This window comes from Portunus trituberculatus, chromosome 18, assembly GCF_017591435.1.
Source record: "Portunus trituberculatus isolate SZX2019 chromosome 18, ASM1759143v1, whole genome shotgun sequence".
NCBI classification, from domain to species: Eukaryota; Metazoa; Arthropoda; class Malacostraca; order Decapoda; family Portunidae; genus Portunus; species Portunus trituberculatus.
Window position 1 is genome coordinate 13,795,692 of NC_059272.1, and position 22,357 is coordinate 13,818,048.

Genomic DNA, 22,357 nt, shown 5'->3' on the forward strand with positions numbered 1-22,357 from the left:
AGACTAACAGAATTTGTCGTTAGTATCACAAAGAAAAAGAAAGAAAACGACTACTTATTCGTGCAATATGTAATGCGTGTTGGCAGCGACATATCACAACGGCTGGTGTGAGGTACAGTGTAGAGATGGAGTGTGATACTAATGAAAGACGTACGAGAGCGAGAAGTCACGTTTATACTACAGCGATGATGACAGACAGTGGCTTGAAGTGATGAGCGAAAAATGACAGCGATACAAGATGAAGTATTGGAGGTGAGAGGGGGGAGAGAGGAAGAGGGGAAGGTAGTGTATGTATGTGTATGTGTTTATATGCGAGTTGGTATGTGTGAGCGTCAGGAGTCAGAAAGTATGATGGAGTATACGTTGTGGTGTGTTAGATGTTGCGTGGGAGGCGATGAGGTGTGTGGGTGATCCCTTCCCTCATCACCCTGCCCGCCATCCCATTATGTCAGTGGAAACAACGAATATTTTGACCATTAAGACGAATTATGAGCAAAGTACGACTGTTATTAGCGGTATGATGGACGCGGCCGGCCAGTAGGTGTCGCGCTGTAACCCCGGCCACTATGTCACAACGTTTGGCATGCTAAATTAGGCTCTGCCACACTGGGTTAAGGTCGATAGCTGTGGTGCCGATGGTGGCGTTGGTGGTGGTGGTGTTGCTGGTGATGGTAGTGATGGTGGTGGTGCTGGCGGTGGTGTATGGCTAATTTTCCGATCCCTTGAGTGTTACGGGAGATGTGTGTGTGTGTGTGTGTGTGTGTGTGTGTGTGTGTGTGTGATGGTCTACAGATTGCTGCAGTAAGAGGAGGAATGGGAAGAAGAGGAGGAAGAGGAATGTGGGTGACGCAGAGAGGTACAGTGAAGTTATGGAGGGGGAGGGAAGAGCTGGCACGAAGGTCGGCATTAGTGAAAGGCGGTAATTATTTAGAAATGCCGGCATGGACGATACCGATGGCCAGAGAGAGAGAGAGAGAGAGAGGTGGTGTGTGGGTAGTGGAATGGTGGAGGCTGATGGGCGGGTGGGAGTGGGCGGAGTGTAGAGCAGGAAGAGAGGAGGGAAGGAAGGGAGGAAGGGAGGGTGATAGCGATGGGTGGAGAGTGGAGAGAGAGAGGAGGGTTGCGGGTGGTGGGCGGGTCGGAGTGTCTGGCGGGGAGTGTTGGTCGGGAGGGTGTGGGTGGGAGAGAGGCAGGATCGGTGTGGCGAGAGACTGGGAGACTGGGAGCTCGTCTGAGAACTGCCCGTCAGGTGGTGCCTCCTTGCGGCGGCCTCGGGAACTAGGTGGTGTGTGGCGTGGTGCTCATAACATCAAAGCATTAGACGGTGGCTTAAATATTTCCACCTTTAGGCAGACGTATTTATTGCCTTTTCACTCGGTTTGCTTCACGGAGAATCATACGGATGAAAATGTTAGTTGCCAGAGGGAGAAGCCGAGGTGCCTGCCAGTCCCATATTGCTTGAAGGACTGTCGTGGATTAGATGCATTGTTTACATTGTGAGGTGGACGGAAGGGCAGTGTGACGGCTCGTGGTGAGGTGAGTGTGACGCAGCTGTGGCTGTGTTCTGCTCTGATATTGGTGGTGATGGAAGGGATGCTTAAGATAACGGCAGTCTAAATGCTTTTTTTTTTTTAACTCTGGAATAATTAGGAGATGTTATAACACTGAAAGCACTACAGAACAACGGCTTGTTAACGTGTGATGGTCTGCGCGACTACCGAATTTCCAATCTTCACTTTCTTCTGAGACTCGTTACACAATAAATTTGAATCTAGAAAAAACAAATTTTTTTTTCTCAGCAGTAAATGATAAATAACCAAAATTATAAAAGTACGTAAGGATTAGTTTCTGCTTGATGTCCTTCATAAAAACGTCTTTCCACGGCGCCTCTGAACCACGTCTTCCACCTTCATCATCTCGTGACTTAAATGTCCCTATTTATGTATTTCATTCCACTCTAGTTGTCCCTCCTTCGCTCCCTCCACCAACATATAATCATAAATCACGATCTATTTTCTTTCCTCGTACATTTAAAATTTTCTAACATACTAACATTCTCTCTCTCTCTCTCTCTCTCTTAGACACACGCACCTATATGATATCTCTGGTGCACTGCCTTCGCCTCCACCTTCTTCTCGCCTGTCGTCCCGCCGCTACCTAACGCGTCTTGGCTTCCTTTCCTTGGGACCATTACCTCCGGGCTCTGAATAGCAAGCCGGTACCCGCGGGACAGGTTTCCACTTCGTAAATGTTGTTAAGAAAGACTAACCATTATCATTAAGGGAACTGACGGCGGGTGAGGACAGAGGGAGGCGATATGTTTATAGCGGCGTCCTGTTTTGTGGTGCTGTCTCCCGCCCATCTGTCTTCCGTGATCACGTATATATGTCTGCCTGCCCCGCCCTCTCTCTCTCTCTCTCTCTCTCTCTCTCTCTAGTTGGGACGCAAAAGAAAAAATGCAGATAAATGGTTAGAAGAGCGCGCGCGCATGCACGCACAAAGGGCGTACACACACACACACACACGCCCGGTAGCTCAGTGGTTAGAGCGCTGGCTTCACAAGTCAGAGGACCGGGGTTCGATTCCCGGCCGGGTGGAGATATTTGGGTGTGTCTCGTTTCACGTGTAGCCCCTGTTCACCTAGCAGTGAGTAGGTACGGGATGTAAATCGAGGAGTTGTGACCTTGTTGTTCCGGTGTGTGGTGTGTGCCTGATCTCAGGCCTATCCGAAGATCGGAAATAATGAGCTCTGAGCTCGTTCCGTAGGGTAACGTCTGGCTGTCTCGTCAGAGACTGCAGCAGATCAAACAGTGAAACACACACACACACACACACACACACACACACACACACGAGGCATGTGTCGAATATGTATAATCTTGTGTTGCAATCGTCCTCATGTCTATTCAAACGGAGGAGAAAGACGACGAAAAGGTGAAAGAGAATGAAGAGATTTCGTTGACTCAATAAGGCACCTCCCGGGTTCGGATCCGTATTTTGAGACGGTTTGGATTCGTGTTCGTATGTGCTGTAGCCTCTGCTCATCCACAGAACAGAATAAGAAATTTTACGTGTCTGGAGTCGAGAAGCTGTAACCTCACTATTCGGCAACCAATACTGTTTGTTAAGCCACAATAGCGAGGTGTGTGAAAACATAAAATATGGGAAGCTTCAAGAAGCCATTAGGCCCCCACGTGACAGTCCTTGATGCCTTAACTAATGGAGAAGGTTTTGTCTAGTAGCAGAATCATTACTTTGATGATAATAATGTACATTTGTGATAAAGCTTAATAAAAGTACCATAGATGGGGAAACACGAAGCTGTTTTCTATCAATGTACGTACATGCAGTATATTGTTTCACTATTGGTGTTGCATATGCTATAGTGACACAAGTATTAAGGCCGAGGTGCGTGACGGAAGGCTGCCGTGGGAATGACATGTATGTATATTAGGGGAAAAATGTAATATGAGTGAGATCGTTAATTGTTAATGTACTGGACTTTCAGGTGTCTAATGAACCGTGAGTTGTTGATGATGTTGTTGTTCTCGCTCTTGTTGTTGATGTTGTTTCTCTTGCTTTTGTTGCTGTTGTATTTCGCATCATGATTTGATACGTACGTATATAGCATTATCGACACACACACACACACACACACACACACACACACACACACACACACACACCACCACCACCACCACCACCACCATCACAACCACCACCACCATCACCAGTACTCCTATTACCACCATTTACCACCACCTTCATCATCATCAGTTCATCACTTTCCACCACTATGCACCAGCCAGCATATACTATATCACCACCACCATCATCATCATCATCGTTAGCAGCAGCAGCAGCAAAAGCAACAGCAGCAGCAGCAGCAGTAGAAGTAGCAGCAGCACAACATCCCTGCACTGCCGCCGCCGCCCGTCAGGAGTCAGCAGCGCGTGGCCCCTCAATCATCAGAGGCTCGGGGTCAATATTTAATCGGCGATAATTGGTTGTTGGCGCGCACGGCGGGTCGTGCACGGCGGAGCCTGTACGGCGGGACGCGCGGCGGGCAAACACTCCCTCGCGCCAGTCCGCAACGCCACCCGTGGCGTCGACCTCGACTTGCCTTAACTTGCCAAGGTAATGAATCCAGACCAGAGCCGCCGCCTCAGTGTCATGTTCCTCGGCGCCGTCTCGCAAGTCCCAGAGAAAGATCTGCAGCGGAAACTGTGCAGCAGGAGGCTCGGGAATATCTCAGCGTGTTGAGTTGAGTCGTGAGTCGTCGCCGCCCGCGGCTCGCTCGCTCTGTTTGGGCTTGGGAGGAAGGGAGCGACCAAGGGTTTCTTTTTCGGCACCAAACTGTGACGGGAAAGAATGTCGTTTCAGGAATCTGGTTGTTTTTGAGGGTGGACGTGAATCGGTTCCGGATGACTCTCTCTAACACCTCCTTTGTCTCCCCCAGGTACTGTAGTTCATGCGGCTACGTCAGGAGCAAGGGACGGAAGGGGAACCACCAGCCATGGAAGCACATAAGAGCGTAAGTTTTTGCTCCTCTTTCATTGTCTCACTAATATGTCATTTTGCTCATGTAACTTCACGTATTTTCTTCTGGTTATTAGCCGTTCTCAAGTTCTCAAGGGTGGGAGGGAAAACTTGGATTGAAACAGAACTGCTATTGAATTCTCTTAAGTTTCTGTCATAGATCTTTCAAAAATAGAAAGCAATAAAAGAAAATAAATGAAAAATAACAGACACATTGACACCAGCCATAATAAAGGTGAGAGGAAGAATCACGTTGCTCTGCGTAGCTATATGTTTCATTATCTTACTTTTTATATCTATTTATCATTAATTCCCAACTCTTCCTCCTCCTCGTGAACAATTCTCCACTTTCCGGCCCTCCATCCCCTCCTCCTCTCCATCACTCTGCGTCTCCTCCACTTTCAATATGCCGTCCAATAGCGTCACTCCAGCCTCAATATCTGCCAGATAATCAGGTGGTTCTCCTCATCAAGTCTTTATTTGTCTCGTTCGTCCTGACACCCTCCCCTCCCTGTTCCCCCTCCGCCCATCCTCTCCCATGCTAGTCCCACCTCTCCATCATCCTTCTTCCATGTTAATTGTGTCCTCTCTCTCTCTCTCTCTCTCTCTCTCTCTCTCTCTCTCTCTCTCTCTCTCTCTGATTTAATTTGCCATCCAAGTTTAGTGACAGACCGCCTTGTTTGGCTTGGGAGGACTCCTGGGGCCTGTTGTTATATGTAATTGTGTGTAATTTACTCGCTCTCCTTTCTTTCTATCATTATTCTCTCTCTCTCTCTCTCTCTCTCTCTCTCTCTCTCTTAGAGAAGGAAAATCTAAATGATTAGAAATTAAAGAAAGGAAAATAATGAAGAAACACACACACACACACACACACACACACACACACACACACACACACACACACACACAGCACAGCACAGCACAGCACAGCATAGCAAAGCAAAGCAAAGCACAGCACAGCACAGCACAGCACAGCATAACACAGCACAGCACAGCACAGCACAACACAACACAACACAACACAACACAACACAATAAATGCAAAAAGATAAACAGATGAATAAATGGATAAATAAAATAACGCAGGACATAATACAACGCAACAAACACAAACTCAAAGCAACGCAACAAACACAACACACACAACACAACACAACACAACACGGCGGTAGCAAACATTCTAATTTTAGGCAAGTGAGACTCCAAACAGTGCTTTTGTATTTTAATGAGGTGTTTATAAAATTAGCTAGAGTGAGAGTCAGTAAGGGAGGGAAGGAGGTAGAGGTACGAGGAGGAAGGGAGGGAGGGATGTAGGTGTAGTAGTAGTAGTTGGAGGAGGAGGAGGAGGAGGAGGAGGAGGAGGAGTCGGCTATAATGAGGTGGCCCCTCTCGCGCGTGCCCGCCCGCCTGGAACCAACATTTAATATACTGTATTTGGGTTTGCACTTGACTACTTAAATGGTAAGTGGGAGGCGGGGGAAGGGGGAGGGGAGGAGAGGAGTAAAGTTGGAGATGGGAGGGGCGTGCGTGCGTGAAGGGGAGTTAAGTACAGGTGAGGAGAGAATGGAGTGGAAAGTGAGGTGGGGAGGAGAGTAGCAAGTGAGGGTAAGGAAATGGTGAGGGACGAATGGTGAGGCTCTGTGAGGGGATGAGAATGCATGGCTGAAATACAAGGGAATTTCAAGCTGCAATATACTTCTTGGCATCTTAACTAAGCTGCTTGACTCTATATCAGTCATAGTATTAGGAAAAGGTGAGGGTAGTTGGTCTGGTGGGATATGAGAGGAGAGGAATAAGGTAGATGGTGAGGGAGAGAGGGTTTGAGGGAGATGGGGGAGAAAGATGGTGAGAGGGAAGAGGGTTGGATAGATGAAATGTTGCAGAGAGTGAAGTGAAGCTGAATTTTAAAAGACAAGGTTGGGGATTTTTGACCTCAGTAGGAACGAGTGAGAGGAGAGCATGAGAAGTCCCAGAGACAGTTTCCTTTTTCATATACGTTGGTTTCCATTGCTTGGTTGTCCTGATAGACGGACAGATGACAGATATGAGATTAAAATGTTATAGGGAAAGTTTTGCTCAGCAGTGGTGGAACCATAGGTATATGTAGAGGCTGTACGTGTAAGATTGATATACTACTTGTGAAACTTAAGCTCACTTGTTAATTTCTCTGAGTGTATTGTGCTTAACGTGGACTATTCTTTACTATTACCTTCGAAACCCGCTTACGAATGTATACCTTAGATTTACTGTTCGGTGCGTAACGTTATGCTTGATGATGTTACTGAGGAAGACGGCAAAACTTTATCTCGTTGCATTGGTTCACAATCCTCCCATAGTATTAGCTGATTTTATGTTTTGAGGTAAATCTCATTTTCTGTCTCCGTGACTGACCCAGGTCCCTTTCACACTATATAGCCAAACGCTTGTCCTCACAAGGTGGAGCTACTATAGTCTCTAGTGTCTATCTTGGGCTGGCTGTCAAGCTCCACTAACTCGTGTGGAGCCACATCCATTCCCTCGCCAGCCCCCCTTCCCTCCCCTGTCTCTTGCCCACACTCCAACCACCATCGTCCGTCAAGGGCTGAAACATTCCGTATACACCATTATCGCCTCCATTTCCGGGTGGCGTGCGATGTCGGGGCGGCGGCGGCTCCCAAGACAATATCGCATCGTTAAAAATGATGGATACCACGACCCGCGCCGCCCCTCGCGGAAGTCATACGAGCGTCGCGGAAATGAATTTTGAATGTCGACCCCGGAGAGGCGCCGTCACCCGCCCGCCCCCAAAGTTTATGACCCGACCACCACCTGCCGCCCTTGGGGCCCGCTGACGAAGTGGGAAAGGCACGACTCAGGGAGAAAGACCTCTGGTTTCCCATCGCCGGTGTGACATTAGCGGGGTCGAGGCATCGCCAAACAATATTCGGTAGCGACCGATCAACTGGCGGTAAAAAGAAGGGGAGTGGGAGGCGCGGAATTTGAATTTCATATGTGGACCCAAGTGTGTGTGTGTGTGTGTGTGTGTGTGTGTGTGTGTGTGTGTGTGTGTGTGTGTGCCCACGTATTATCTCTGTTCATAAGGTGCACTCTATTGTATTTTTTCCGCACTGCCATACTCGCCACACTACCACTACTTGTTTTCTTGGGGCTGTGTTCAAAGTATCGTTGCCATACCGTAGATATTTTCCTGCCATCCCCTCCCACCTTCCCTTCCTTCCCGTCGCCACCCCCTAGTTTCGGCGCCAGACAGGCCACCGTGCTGATCTGAGTTATGAATCTCGGCCGCCTCCCGCCCCAAACTCCCGCCTGCTTCGTGAATATAGACGCACAGCAGCGGCATTATTCCGACCTCTTCCATTGCCCCTTGTGAGGAGGGAGAGACACCGCGGTAAGAGTGATGGCGACGGTGGTGGTGGCGGCGGAGACGGAATCTATAAGCCAGAAAGAGGTAATACGGCGCCAGTGTTTGAATGATCTCGCTCAAAGTAAGAAGTGTTTCAATGCCCAGTACAGGAAAGAAAAATTTCGTCAATACTGCAGGTCTCTTGAGCGGTATTTCATGTATTCATTAATTTATTCATGTTCACTTTTCTTTAGTTCAAGATTTCAGATACATAAATTTACAAGAGGCTGGGAGCCTTTTTGTAGTTCCCAGATAGCACGCACAATACATCAGCTATTGCGCTGCCGTGAATAGCTAATGCTGGGAATTATTCCTCAGTACTCCGCGGCGGTCTAAAGTTACAGAAGGGAGACGCGGCGCAGTAGTAGTACCTTTGCGCGCACTGGGGCGTTGATGAGTGCCAGGTGGAGGGGCAGGGAAGGGACAGGCACGAGGAGGGCGGGAGAGACAAACCACTACTATGCGCTATGAAACCCGTATTAAACTCGGGTTATGTTCCCGCTGGAGGACTTTCGCAAGGAATATGACCGATAAAATAGTGACTTGGGATGAATTTATCCTCCCCCTTCCTTGTCCTCAACTCCCACAGCTGTAATACTCTCCCTCCCTCTCCACCGCCCACAGCATCCATCCCGCACCCCAGGAAGCCCCTCTGCTGCCCACGGGGAGCCGCTGGAGTGTGCAGCGAGGGCGGGAGAAAGGCGGCAGTTATCGCGTCGTAACCAGAGCCCAACCTAGATCAAATTTGGCACGAGACTCATGGAGAGAGAGAGAGAGAGAGAGAGAGAGAGAGAGAGAGAGAGAGAGAGAGAGTTGAAACAAATAAAAAGAGAATAAAAGTAAATAAGAAAGGGAAAAGAAGAAATTATATGTAAATGAACATGAAATGAAATGAAGGAGAGAGAAATGAGTTATTAGATTACATTAATGTTGTTAATTATATATATATATATATATATATATATATATATATATATATATATATATATATATATATATATATATATATAAAAGCAATGACCAATAAATATATGTGTAAAGCATCTGTATAAGAAAATAGTATGGCATATGAAAAGTAAATCAAGACTCAGACTTAGAGAAGTAACAAGATGCAGAAATGATGTGCGTGCATGATTCTAAATCACTTGTTACTTGGTACAGAGAAAATCGTAATGAAATAATGTTGCAACGAAGGAAGACACCAGTGATGAGTGCTTGTGCGGAAGAGAAGGTTGAGTAAGTGAAACCTTGTAAATTTTTTTCCATAACACTATTGATAAAGGTAAAGGCAGCGGGAGAGAACACAAAAATACTCGGGAAAACTAACAACCGAGGAATAACATTCGTAATCAGAGGTAAATAAAATCTTGTGTCATTATTCAAGTAGGAGTCTTTAGGAGATCTATAAATTTCCCTCCAAAGTTGTTTGCTCGCTGTGTTTACAATGTTGGAACCATCGACGGTGTTTACATACGGCCCTCCCTCCTCTTTTTTTTTCCCCCTCCTGGCTGGCTCACTCCCACCGCCGCCACCGCCGCCTTTCCCGAGCATCAATAAGACTGAAGCTGGCATCATCTGGAGCAAATTTGACTCCTCTCCTGATTATCATGCGAATAGAGCGCCGACAAGCCAGCGGAAACACGGAATTGATGACTTTTTAACATCCGCCGTCATGAAAGTGTGGAGGCTGCGACTGCCACACGTCGCCGGCTGCCTCCACGCTCAGATTAGTGCTCGTTTTTATCTTAAACATGAACTACGGAGTTGTTATGTTTTACCCACACTATCCTGGGCATATTTGAATACTTCACAGCGTCGTAATTATTCTGAAAAAGCTCCTAACGTGACATTGAAGGACTTGGTTTTGCAAATGTAAACTTCGCCGCTCAACGTGAGTCCCTACGATGGTCTCCTCCCGCCGCCCAGAAGTTTTATTGACTACTGAATGCATAATTAGACTTCACTTTTCAATCGCTCTCTTCTATAGCCTCGAACACGTCGACTGACTCGGAAAAACGACATGGGGGCGCCCGCGGAGAAAGAGAGGGGAGAGAAAGTAGGAAAAGGAATGAAAAAATACGAAGGGGACGGCTGAATTTGGTGGTTTCTTGATAAAAAGACTCCCATTGCGGCCAAGTTTTCCAAGTTGAGCAGGATTGGATTCTCATATCCGGGCAGGCAGTGGGTGGCCGCCACTCCTTCTCCTCCTCCTCCTCCTCCTCTTACACGTCCTCGTCTTCTTTGTCCCCCTTGCGTTCGCCATTATTGTGTTGATCGTCTATCTCTCTCTCTCTCTCTCTCTCTCTCTGTGTGTGTGTGTGTGTGTACAAGCTTTCTTCTTTGCTCATATCCAGATCACTTTTTAGCTCCTCACTTTCCTCATTGGCCTTGACGCCTGCATGGCAAGTGTTAATGGTGACAAAGCGCGCCACTCGATGTACCAAGCAGGGGTTCAGGCCGCATCACACGCCAGCCAGTGCAAGGTAATGACGTGTTCCTCGTCATTAGTATTCCTCACTGAACTCATCGATCGGTGTGGCCCCGCTCGAGTGTTTCTTTTTTACTGACTATTTTAAGCATACGTATTAGAAAGAGGCAGTGCAGTAGTGTTGGCGTGGACGATGCGATGATGCTGTATCACTGACTCTCGGGCCTGTATTCTTAAAGGCTTTAGTATCTCGTTAGGACTATTTTGAAAGATCATACACAGATAATAAATCAGATTTTATTTATATTTTTCTCCACTGTTGGTGCAAAACTCTGGAATTGTGAAAATACCTTTAAAATTTTAATTCCATCATGTGAAGTCTTTTGAGTTGGAAGTAATCGAGATTAGACGCCGAAATGTTTGGAAATACGGCTATCAGACTGTCAGGCCTCAAAGATGACACGTGAATGACTGTGCTACCTTCATGTCTGACGAGCACATACGATATGTTGTGGTCAAAGATTCCTGTTTTGATTGTGTTGTTGCTTTCGAAATTGTCTTAGTAGGTGCACACTAAAAATGCCATTTCCTGCATGATAAATGTTCAGTGAGGGCCACGAGTTGGTAGATGTCTACTAGTAAGACAGGACAGTTGTTAGATTTTCAGCAGAATAAAGGACTTAAGATTGAGGAAAAACAAAAACAAAAAAAACAACAACACGGTGGAGTGATTGGAGATTGTTCGTCTTCTGAGCGTGCAGTTGTACCCAGAAAGCATTACGGGTACAGCTGTAGACACCTCGCTTGAAGCACGGCCTTCACCTCTACGCTGTCGAGGCTGATATGAAAATGATTTAATTTAGCCCGGTAAGGAGAATCCCAATAAATCTGAATGTTATTTAAAGCAATCTACTTTCTTTTGCACTACAGTTTGTTTTATTTATTTGACGCATATATAACTAAATGGGCCTTGTTGCATTGATATTAGCCTGTGTTCTCCCATCTCTTCCTCCCCTCCTTCTTTTCAAGCTGGCAGCACCACCACCATCCCATCCCGTCAGGTGGTGTGAGGGAGGGACACCAGGAGGACATTCTTTATGGCTCCACGCAAATATATTCATGAACCCTTACAAACCATGATAATTTATAGAACACACACACACACACACACACACACACACACACACACACACACACACACACACACACACACACACACACACACACACACACACACACACACACACACAAACAAACACACTCTCTCTCTCTCTCTCTCTCTCTAATAATGTGTGTGTGTGTGTGTGTGTGTGTGTGAGAGAGAGAGAGAGAGAGAGAGAGAGAGAGAGAGAGAGAGAGAGAGAGAGAGAGAGAGAGAGAGAGAGAGAGAGAGAATTTCACTATGCTATATAAAAATCATAATTTCTTGACATCCTATCTTATCGTTGTACGCCCTCCTCTCCCTCCCTCATCTCTATTCCCGCTCTTTTACCCTCCCTATTACCTTCCCTCTCCCTCCCCTCATATCCTCAGTCTCCATACACTATTGTCCCCTCCGTATTGTATTCACTGTCCTATTTATTGTGCGTGTGTCTTCCGTCCCAGCAGGGGAGGAAGGGGAGGAGAAGAGGAGGACGAGGAGGAGGAAGAAGACGGAGATGAGAAAGGAAGATGCATAGAGGGAGGAAATATTGAAGGAATAAAGTAGGAAACATGAAAGACAGAGGTATATGATGATGTAATGACTTCGTGAAGGAGAGGGAAAGGGCAAAAAAAGGAAGGAAGGACAAAAGGAAGGGAGAAACTGAGAAGGAAAGAAGAGGGCAGGACTTATTATTATGAAAACATGAAAAATGAATGAGGTAAAAGATGATAACACAAATATGAAAAAAGGAAAACAGGAAAGAAATCAGAAGGGGAACGGGAGGAAGAGATAAAGAGAAAGAGGGAAAGGTGCTAAAGAAAAAAAATAAGATAGTAGATGATAGAACAACTTAGAAGAAAAGGATAACAGACAAAATAAAGATGAGAGAAGGGAGAGAAAGGGAGAGAGAGGGAGAGAGGGATGAAGTGAGGGAAAAGTAGGGAAGAAAGAGTTACTAAGGGGGTGAATAAGGGGGTGTAATGGGTTCTTATAATGATGGCACAACGATTGTTATGAGAGAGGGGAGTGAAGCAAAAGGATGAAGAGTGAGGGGGAGCGGGAAGGGGAGCAGGAAGGATACGATAAATAATAACATGAGCAGAGAGAGAGAGAGAGAGAGAGAGAGAGAGAGAGAGAGAGAGAGAGAGAGATTGTACTAAGTTTGTAATGTGATTTAGGAATTTAAAACTGTAATTTTATTATATTTACTCTAAGCATTTATTTATCATGAGCCTCTACACTGTATATGTTCCAAAAAGCGCGCGCGCGCATACACACACACACACACACACACACACACACACACACACACACACACAGTGAATTAGCGTGAACAAGAATTTGTGTGTGTGTGTGTGTGTGTGTGTGTGTGTGTGTGTGTGAGTTATAAAGTTGTCTAAGTGTCTAAGTCTGGTGAAGTCATGTCAGCTCACTGGACGAGAGAAAAGAGTGGCATAAGCCTTGTTTCATGTGTGTGTGTGTGTGTGTGTGTGTGTGTGTGTGTGTGTGTGTGTGTGTGTGTGTGTGTGTGTGTGTGAAAAATAAAAAGAAGGAACGGAGGAGACTGTAATGACATCATGAAATAATTGCTTTTGTGAGAGAAAGGTTTCAGGGATGTTTAATCATATAAAAGTATAACTAAAAGGTGTGTGTGTGTGTGTGTGTGTGTGTGTGTGTGTGTGTGTGTGCGCCACAGTCGCCTGGGTGCCCCGTGCCTGCCATTGTGAGATGATGAGAGAGAGGGGGAGGGGGAAGAGAGGCTGTGATAAAGACTGTATTTCACAGTAGAAGTGAGCTGTTGGGGCAGCAGGAACTGAGCAGTGACATTTTAATATCGCAGATAAGAGCCTGCACGTGGCGCCTGACAAGCGACCAGCTTCATCCCAAACAAATGACAGTCTCACAGCGTTGCCAACCTTCATCCCGCATCATTACATTCCACCCCTCCCCTGTCTCGCCAGTACCACTGCCCCCCTCAGTTCTTCCACTCACTGATTACTTAATGAAACTCGCTTGATAAGTTCCCGCGTCAGCAGGTTGATCAGGTAGGCCTTGGGAAGTCGGGCGTCTAGGCCGTGCTGCGTCTCTTCCCCGCGGTGACGTCACCCGCCGCCCGCCGCCCTCCGCTCGTCCCCTCATTAACTTTATAAATACCCAGCGGTCCGCGACTCCCCTCCCCCCCGTCTGTCATTCGTGAATAGCCCGTGAAAATGGTCCTTGGGAATATAAGTGTAATGAGAAACTTTTTTTGTTCTGTCATGTGCACGTATGCTGTCTTTCCATGTTGAAACACACACACACACACACACACACACACCAAAACAATTTTTCTATGAACCAAAATGTACTGATTAACGAAACTATGTTTTATATAGTGAATGGAAGATCCTTCAAAGCAAATGTGTGTGTTCCTCGTCTTGCGATGTGGCTGTGCATGAAACATCAAAGTTTAGTAGCATTTTTAAAAAGGGAATTCGTGCCTTTGATTGGCAAGCATCTGCATAGAACAAAAGAGCAACACTTGAGCTAGTATTCATTTGTTCAATCAGCGACTGCTCCGTGAATTATTGATACAGGCTCGTTATTGCCTATCCTGTAACCACAAACAAACAATTCTCTTCCCTGGGAGGTGCTCGTGTCACATATGAGACAATCCTCCACGAGGATGAATTGCACGCCCTCAAGCTCCAGGCCTCGCCACATGACTCAAATCATCGATTTTGCCGTAGGAAAGGTATCTGTGTGAAGTCTTAGAAAAAAAAAAAAAAAAAAAAAAATATATATATATATATATATATATATATATATATATATATATATATATATATATATATATATATATATATATAGATGAGTCGAGTGAGGAGTAATGTGTTCATTGATGATTATGAATACTGTGGCCCTTCTAATGCCAGCATTTTCTTACCGCAATAGGCTTATCATTAGTTTCCATCATTATCATTTCTTTCTTATTGCTGCAGTTTTTATGTTTATAAATTCTAGGAAATCATCTCTTATCTGCATTACGAGTTCGACGCTTTGATATTATTAAGAGATTTTATATTTAAAATAGTCTCATATACGCAGTGGCCTCATGTAGGATAAGGCCAAGATAATGCATTCCTTTCTGTAGGTCCCTTTTACTTAATAATCTGTGTTTGTGAAAACATGATTCGTGTTGCAAAATTACCCTCACCCCCCTCCTATTTGTTCATTTATTCTCTGAGAAAAAAAGGAAAATAATCACACACACACACACACGGGATATACAATAAACACTAGTATTTTCCAGCACCTTTATTGTGCCATCCGGCCACAGACGGCTTAAGCACCGATGGCTCTGCCGCTGCCTCCTTTGTAACAATTAACAACTACCACAACCTAGAAGTACTAAACATCTGGCCGGTAATACAACCTATGACTTGCTGTTGTGACGCACCGCCACCTGGCACATCATGCATCAATGACATGATAATTCCTCGGTGGGTGGTTCACTGCATTGTATTGGACAGTGACGCCTCACCCTGCTTGTGATTCAATGGATACAGGTACAAGATGCCTTACTGCTTACTACCTTCCTCGAGTGAGAAGGCAACCCAAAATCTAATCCTCAAGTGAGTTTCAATTCTGCCTTTACGTATTAATACGCACAACACGCCAACAGCTTAAATGCTGTTAAATTAACAGTAGTTTTACAAAACTTTCTCGAGGACAGTAGCTTATTCTCATTGCAGTGTGAGGACAGCACTACTCACTGCTCCATCAGCTCTGAATAAGGACTTACTGGCTAAAATACGTAGCAAAATATTGTCAGAGTATGTTGTGCTCATCGAGGCTGATGGACGTTTGTCTCAGAACGGACGTTTAACGCTGTGAGTGTTTTATTTGTATATTAACACTACCTAATATTTTATCCCAAAATTACATTCATAACAAAGCAGACAGCAAGACAGTTTATTTACATTAAAAATGTATAGCCTACACCCCCAAACAAACCAAGCTTCATGCTGTCAACAAGGTAACTATTTTACAACGGCTGTCTTTGGTACAAGTAAATACACAGATATTGCATATATTATTAATTCATAGTCTTACAGTTTATGTGACTAATATGCAATAAGTTTATTCTTAATGTGTGGCAAGATGTAGTATATGAAGTAGTATGAGTCACAAGCAAACAGTAGCATGGCGGTCATGAGGGTCAGTTACTGTTTTGACCTTCCTGAGTCTCGTGTTTTGCGTTGCGTGGAACACCTGCCTGGGGAGTGGAGGAGGGCGGAGCTTTGTACCTGGTAGGTCTGCTAAGAGACCAATCATTCTAAGGCAGGGCTAACACCTTTGCTTCATGCTTCATTTCAAATTTCAAATTTAAATAACAAAAAATGGTAAATTTATGCCATAATATGTTACAGAAATTTATCAGAGTTGAAGAGTAGGAAAACACTTCTAGTACATATAAATTTTAAACATAATTGACAAACAAATAATCAAACATAATAAACCGTCCATACTTAATTTTATGTAGCGAGACCAAGATCCTTGGAGGAAAAAAAAAAAAAAAAAAAAAAAAAAAAATATATATATATATATATATATATATATATATATATATATATATATATCAGCATGTGAAATCTCATGTAAACATTGCTTATATATATATATATATATATATATATATATATATATATATATATATATATATATATATATATATATATATATATAAAATGTAGACCTATAACTAATGACTACAGCTAAATGGAAATGTTCTCAACCCATGAAACCCATTCCTTATACAGAAGGTGAATAATAGGCATCCTGAGCCTCAGCATGGCTCAGGCAATGAAAATGAATGACTGTCACAACCACTGAGTCATATAGCACAGTTCCTCCTCTTGAGTGTGTGGATGCACTGAAGAGAAACTGTACTTGTGCCAGCACTGCAACACCAGGGCGAGGTAACACTAATCACAGCCACTCGCCTCCCACTCTCTAAATATTCTACAATCACATCAAGGTGGAGATTAAATTGCTGTATTTTAAGGTTATGTATTGGTTGTGTAAGCATCATCAAGCACCACTTGTGAGTTTCTGAAGGCACAACAGGACACTGTACCTTCAAGAAGCTGGCTCTCATCTTCCTCTCTTTCCTCCTCTTCCTCTCTTTGCTGCTCCTCATCTTCACTCTCCTGTAAGAGTCTCTCATCCCCTCTCCTGAAGTAGTGTCGAACCCTTCCCTTCCATTCTCTTAGTCTGGAGAGTATCATAGCCATTTTAGATTCATTGGTCTCAGAGTCTTGATCATTATACTGTGAGAGTCTCCTTATTCTGGGGAAGCTCTCATATCCAGACTCTGGGATATCACCTCCTTTACATGTGAGCCTCCACCAGACCAGCTTGGAAGTGTAAACCACCCTCAGCATCCAGGCCGGCCGCTCCTCAATGTCCATGCCGCCGGGGTCTGGGTCCATGGGTAGACAAATGAACACCTTGTCAAGCACAAAGTTCACTGATTTCTTGAAGTCATTCCATGAGGTGAGATTGGGCGGATGGAAGGGTGGACTGGCACGCTCTCGATACAGCTGGTAGGCCATTCCACCAGTGAACAGCACCACCCACAGACACAGAAGGATGATGTCTGCCAATAGACATTGTGCAACATATATTATTGATCTCGTATGTTTGTATGTGGTCAATAATATAACAAATACGAACATGTAGTTTTTATTGACTGATAATTTATGGTATGGTTAAATACACCATTTCTTTTCTTTGAGGTTCTTCACTCCTGATATAAAAATGCATGATATATGGAAATGATTTCCAAAGTACATAAGCATTATTTAGGAATAGTCTTGCAACTCTCTACGGTAAAGAATATGTATGTATGTATGTATGTATGTATGTATGTATGTATATATATATATATATATATATATATATATATATATATATATATATATATATATATATATATATATATATATATATATATATATATATATAAAATATCATATTATTCCTGTATTAATGAAAAAAGTGTTAGCAACAAAAAGTGAAGTACTACTTACCACACACCTGGAAGGGAGGGTAGCCCACTGTATCGGGGTAGTGCTGTACTGTCACCAAACCCAGCACATTGATCACTATGTAGGTCAGTGAGGAACCAAAGTAAAAGGCAAAGGGCACTATGAAGGAATAGGAACCCAGCAAAGTGCAGGAAAATATATGAACCTGGAAAAGGACAACAGTATTTTTTTCTAGTACAGCAGACACAACATATATAATGTTGATTACATAAATGTTCAGATAGGCTGACTCCTACAGTGTCTATGTAGAGTGAAGATGAATATATGAATAAACACATAGACTGATGAGTTGATGAATTTCTGACACTGGAAGATACTTGTCTCAACTGCACCTTTTCAGGGGATGTCAGCCTGGTAACTATACATAATTTATTTCAAAGATGCAGCATAACAAGCAAAACAAAAGGCCTAAAACTTAACTTTTTATTGTTTTAGCAAAATGCAATCCAAACATTCCCAGCCCAATAATGTGTTATTCATTATGAGTTTCAATCCACACCAATACTAAGTAGTATATATTTTGTGTATGTACACACCTCAGTCTGACATCAAGTGAAAGTAATGAAGTTTACTATTTATGCTTCCATGATAAAAAGGTAATACAGTATTTATAATAGGAAAAAAGCAAAACAAGTCTTGAAGATAGTAATACCTTCTTGATGTCGATAATGGAGTAGGCAATGATGACAATAGCAAAGAACACTGGAAACACTACAAAAGCTGAAAGGTTGGAAGTCTTGGGAGATATTGCAACTGAAAAAAACAGGAGGAAAAGAAATGTTAAACATAAAGACAAAGTCACTGAAATCTATAATTTTACATAAAATATGGAAAATCAATGCACATTGATATTTATAAAAATAAACCAATGATACCAATGTACATACAGATGTGTACAAAAAACACTCAGCATATGAGCAAAAAATACTATATGTACTAGTAATAAGATATAATTAACTTTATCTTTATATGAAAAAAATATAATGAAGATGACAAAGAAAGGGATTGCATCACACTTACATCTGAGGAAGTAAGTCACCATCATGCCCACAAAGAGGACAGCCATGACAATGATGAGCAGCGAGGAGTGGAATGGTCGCTGGAACATGTGCCACCCCACCAGCCATAGGGCCCCTCCTATCACTGCCCCCACCAGGGTGCCCCATCCCAGCCCTGCAACCCACATCACTGCATCATACCACACTCTTCCTGCCCCTCCCTCCACCCCAACATATTAATAAACAGGATCAGCCAAGACAAGATTTATTCACGCTTTTCTTGCATATGCACAAGATTAAAGACCATAACACTTTACTTTCTTACATAGTCTCTATGTTTGCCTTCACGGGACCAATTGCTGCTCTGTATGAGAAAAGTTGTACTACATACCAGTTATGGTGGTGTGGGTGTCTTGAGCAAACATAAGGAACAGCATGCACCAGGCAAAGAAGAAACCAGAGATGAACATGGTAAAGTTGAGCCATCGGTGTCCAAAAAACAGTAAGATGGCACCAATGAAGAGCAGGGCAGCACAAAACAGCTTGGCCAGAGAAGTTACTAGGGAGGAAAGCAAAGATGGTTTTAGACATATTTCTTGACAACAAAGCCAACTCAGAGTTAAGATAAAAGTCAAGCTTATGAATTTTCAATCTGAACCGGTGAAAAAAAAAAAAAAATCAAATATATAAATAAATAAGCAAATATATACAGATATAATCAGCAACACAGCTAAACCTTGGCAACTCATCTGTAGAATATACTGGGAAAAAAAAATAAATAAAATAAATAAATAAAATAAAATAAAAAAGGGATAAGAATGACTCACCAAGTTTAGTACAACTGTACTTTTCTGCATCTATGAAGTTACAACCATAGGACACGCCTGAGGAATACAGAGTACCATTGGAACCATTGTAGGACACCACCACAGTGACCACAGCTCCCACACCTGAGTACGACACCAGCCACACGTTCAGCTGTGCTGCCGTGTCATTGTTTTCTCTGACGTCCACCTGTTAAGGGAACGGTTTGGCTGTGCATTGTATGTTCACTTTGGCACAAGTGGAATGCTAGATTTATTTTATTTCTATAATTATCTATACACTTGGGTATTTAATGTGTCTGTCTACATATTCTCATACTTCAGATTTTCTTAAGGATGTAACTATGGCAAAATTTTTACTCATTTCTCACCACATGCTCATACTTATGACCTCCTTTCTCTGTTCTGGCATTGTCTGCCACTCCAGCTATTTATTAGTCTTTCTGTATCTATACACCTACAGTACTTAATTCAAGTCTCTGAGGCCTTATCTCTTCTAAAAATTCCTTCCTTATGCTTCTGTACTTTTTATCTTCATTATGTAATGGCTCATTTTCTTCACAGAAACTCATGAAAAAAATTCATATGAAAAAGTGTAATGCTAAAAGAAATGTGAAAAATATATAGAATATTCAACTAACCGATTTTCCATTTTCCTTGAGTCCCCGGAGGGTGCTGGTGGCAATGAGTGTGTCCCAGTACTTGGATTCACTCTGGTCCCTTTCATACATGTAGGTGAGGAATACTTCATAGCGTAGAGAGCCCACCACTTTGTCCGACTCCCAGGAGGCCATGGCTGCTGCCTGATAGGACACCTTTGTGGTGAGGATGTTGGGGTCCATGTTGAGGAAGGGCATGGCCACACAGGGAGTCTTGTACTTGCCAGGGATGGGATCTGTCATTAGAGGAGGAAGGCAAAAATGCACACATTATTGTGAGATTTGGTGATGAGAGGCAACATTTCAGTTTACATCATTTACAAGATTGATGTTTTTTAATGATGAATTTGTGAAAGGAAGGAGACAAAGCCACATTTTATAAACAGATCTTATGGGAAGTCAAGTATGTGGAGCAGGATTTCTCAACCAGGGTTCCCTGGAACCCTAAGGTTACACAAAAGATCCCTAAGGGTTCCACAAGAACAAGTGAGATAAGCTAATGCACTATTGACTTTTTATTTAATTTCATATACGTAATATAACTAAACATGCACAATATATTATTGGTTATTGTAATATTATAATATATTATTCTTCTTTAAATCAGTTACTAAAAAAATTTGTATTATAATATATGTCACGTGATATACAATTAAAATAAAATTAAAAATATATGGTATATATATGTTTTTGCACAGGGGTTCCTTGAGACGTAATTTATTTTACGGGTTATGAAAGGGTAAAAGTTTGAGAAACGCTGATGTGGAGAGATATTATTTTTTTTTAATAATTTCTGGTTATGAAAAAAAGAAATGACCACAAAATGACCTTACCAAGACTAGTATAGTTCTGCACCATGAACAACACTGTAATATTAGTGTTGTGGCAGTTAGTGATGAAGACGTAACAAGCTGTGGTGTTACAGCTAAAGTCATCAAGCCACACCACCAGGCCAGGGTCCGTGCTGTTAGTGTAGCAGCTTTTGGCTGGCATCCTGCAACACAGCACACCTCAAGTAAGAAGGGAAGGTCAGGTTAAGAGTTAGTAGCTTCTGTGACTGACCCTCCGTTTAATAATCCAGCACTTAAATTTCTCATAACATGACACATTACTCACTCTCTCATTATTTTAAACAAAGTCTTATAAATATGCAACTATTATTTTGCATAACAAAATGTAAGCTGGTTATTGCATAATTCTGAACTTCACTATGGATCAGTGTATGCATGCTTGCTTATCTAATCTCCAGTAATGTGTATAAAATGACACAACCTCTTTACAAGTACAGACTCATAAGAAGTACAGTACTTCATGGTAATTCTTTATATCAAGGAGCTTCATCATATTAGTGAGTAGAGACATTTAGCAATAGAATGTGATATACATTACTCATGTGCATCATACCAAATCTGAGAACTTGCCATAATTTCCCAAGAGAAAGGCAGGATAAAGAAAATGAAGTAAGCTCAGATTACAATATATCTTCATAGCCACTGTGTAAATATTCTGTTGTGTAATACTTACATCTGGTCACTCAAAATGAGGTAATGGTTCTGAGAATGGGCTTGGAAAATGAGGAATCTTGCACTTTTATCAAAGTCAGTAATTATAACTGAGACTGTCGAGTGGTTCTGAATGACAGTAATCTTGTGGGTGTGGTTGAGCAATGAATATTCTTCTTCTTGGAGTATCACACCTGTTTAAAAAAAAAAAAAAAAAAAAATAAGAAAAAGAAAAAGAAAAAAAGTAAATAGATAAAAATAACAGCACAATAAATAAATTAAATTAAATAAATAAAAATACAGTACCTACTTTACTGAAACCTCAAGACAACAAGGGTGGGAAAGAGTCATAATTTTTTCTATTAGAGATTAGATTAAAACCAGAATGTAACTGAGATGTTTAAATACTGATTATTGATGTTGCCAGAATGCTGTGCACAAACAATGAGTCCTTCTTATGTGATACCCTGCCAAAATTACTTCATAGCCTGAAGGAAAAGTACACACGCACACACACACGTTCACACACACACACACACACACACACACACACACACCGCGTAGTGTTGTGGTTAGTACGCTTGACTCACAATCGAGGGCCTGGGTTCGAGTCCCGGGAAGCAGCAAGGCAAATGGGCAAGCCTCTTAATGTGTAGGCCCTGCTCATCTAGCAGTAAATAGGTACGGGATGTAATATGAGGGGTTGTGGCCTCTCTTTCGCAGTGTGTAGAGTGTGTATTGTGGTCTCAGTCCTACCCGAAGATCGGT

General features: G+C 42.9%; 1 protein-coding gene across 3 annotated transcripts in view; it reads right to left on the reverse strand.

Moving 5' to 3' along the window:
* Positions 1-16,550: 16,550 nt before the first annotated feature.
* LOC123505844 (transmembrane 7 superfamily member 3-like) overlaps positions 16,551-22,357 on the reverse strand; it is a 12,231-nt gene continuing 6,424 nt past the window's right edge. For 2 of the 3 annotated variants that reach the window (XM_045257620.1, XM_045257619.1), the window contains 9 exons: positions 21,612-21,783; positions 20,921-21,081; positions 20,070-20,323; positions 19,432-19,618; positions 18,996-19,163; positions 18,627-18,779; positions 18,259-18,359; positions 17,589-17,751; positions 16,551-17,155 (listed from right to left, as the gene is read on the reverse strand). In XM_045257620.1, coding sequence (XP_045113555.1) covers positions 16,563-17,155; positions 17,589-17,751; positions 18,259-18,359; positions 18,627-18,779; positions 18,996-19,163; positions 19,432-19,618; positions 20,070-20,323; positions 20,921-21,081; positions 21,612-21,783 — 1,952 coding nt within the window. In that variant the 3' untranslated portion in view covers positions 16,551-16,562. Of the gene's footprint in view, positions 17,156-17,588; positions 17,752-18,258; positions 18,360-18,626; positions 18,780-18,995; positions 19,164-19,431; positions 19,619-20,069; positions 20,324-20,920; positions 21,098-21,611; positions 21,784-22,357 lie in introns of those variants that run through there. The other variant, XM_045257621.1, reaches the window with a different exon arrangement.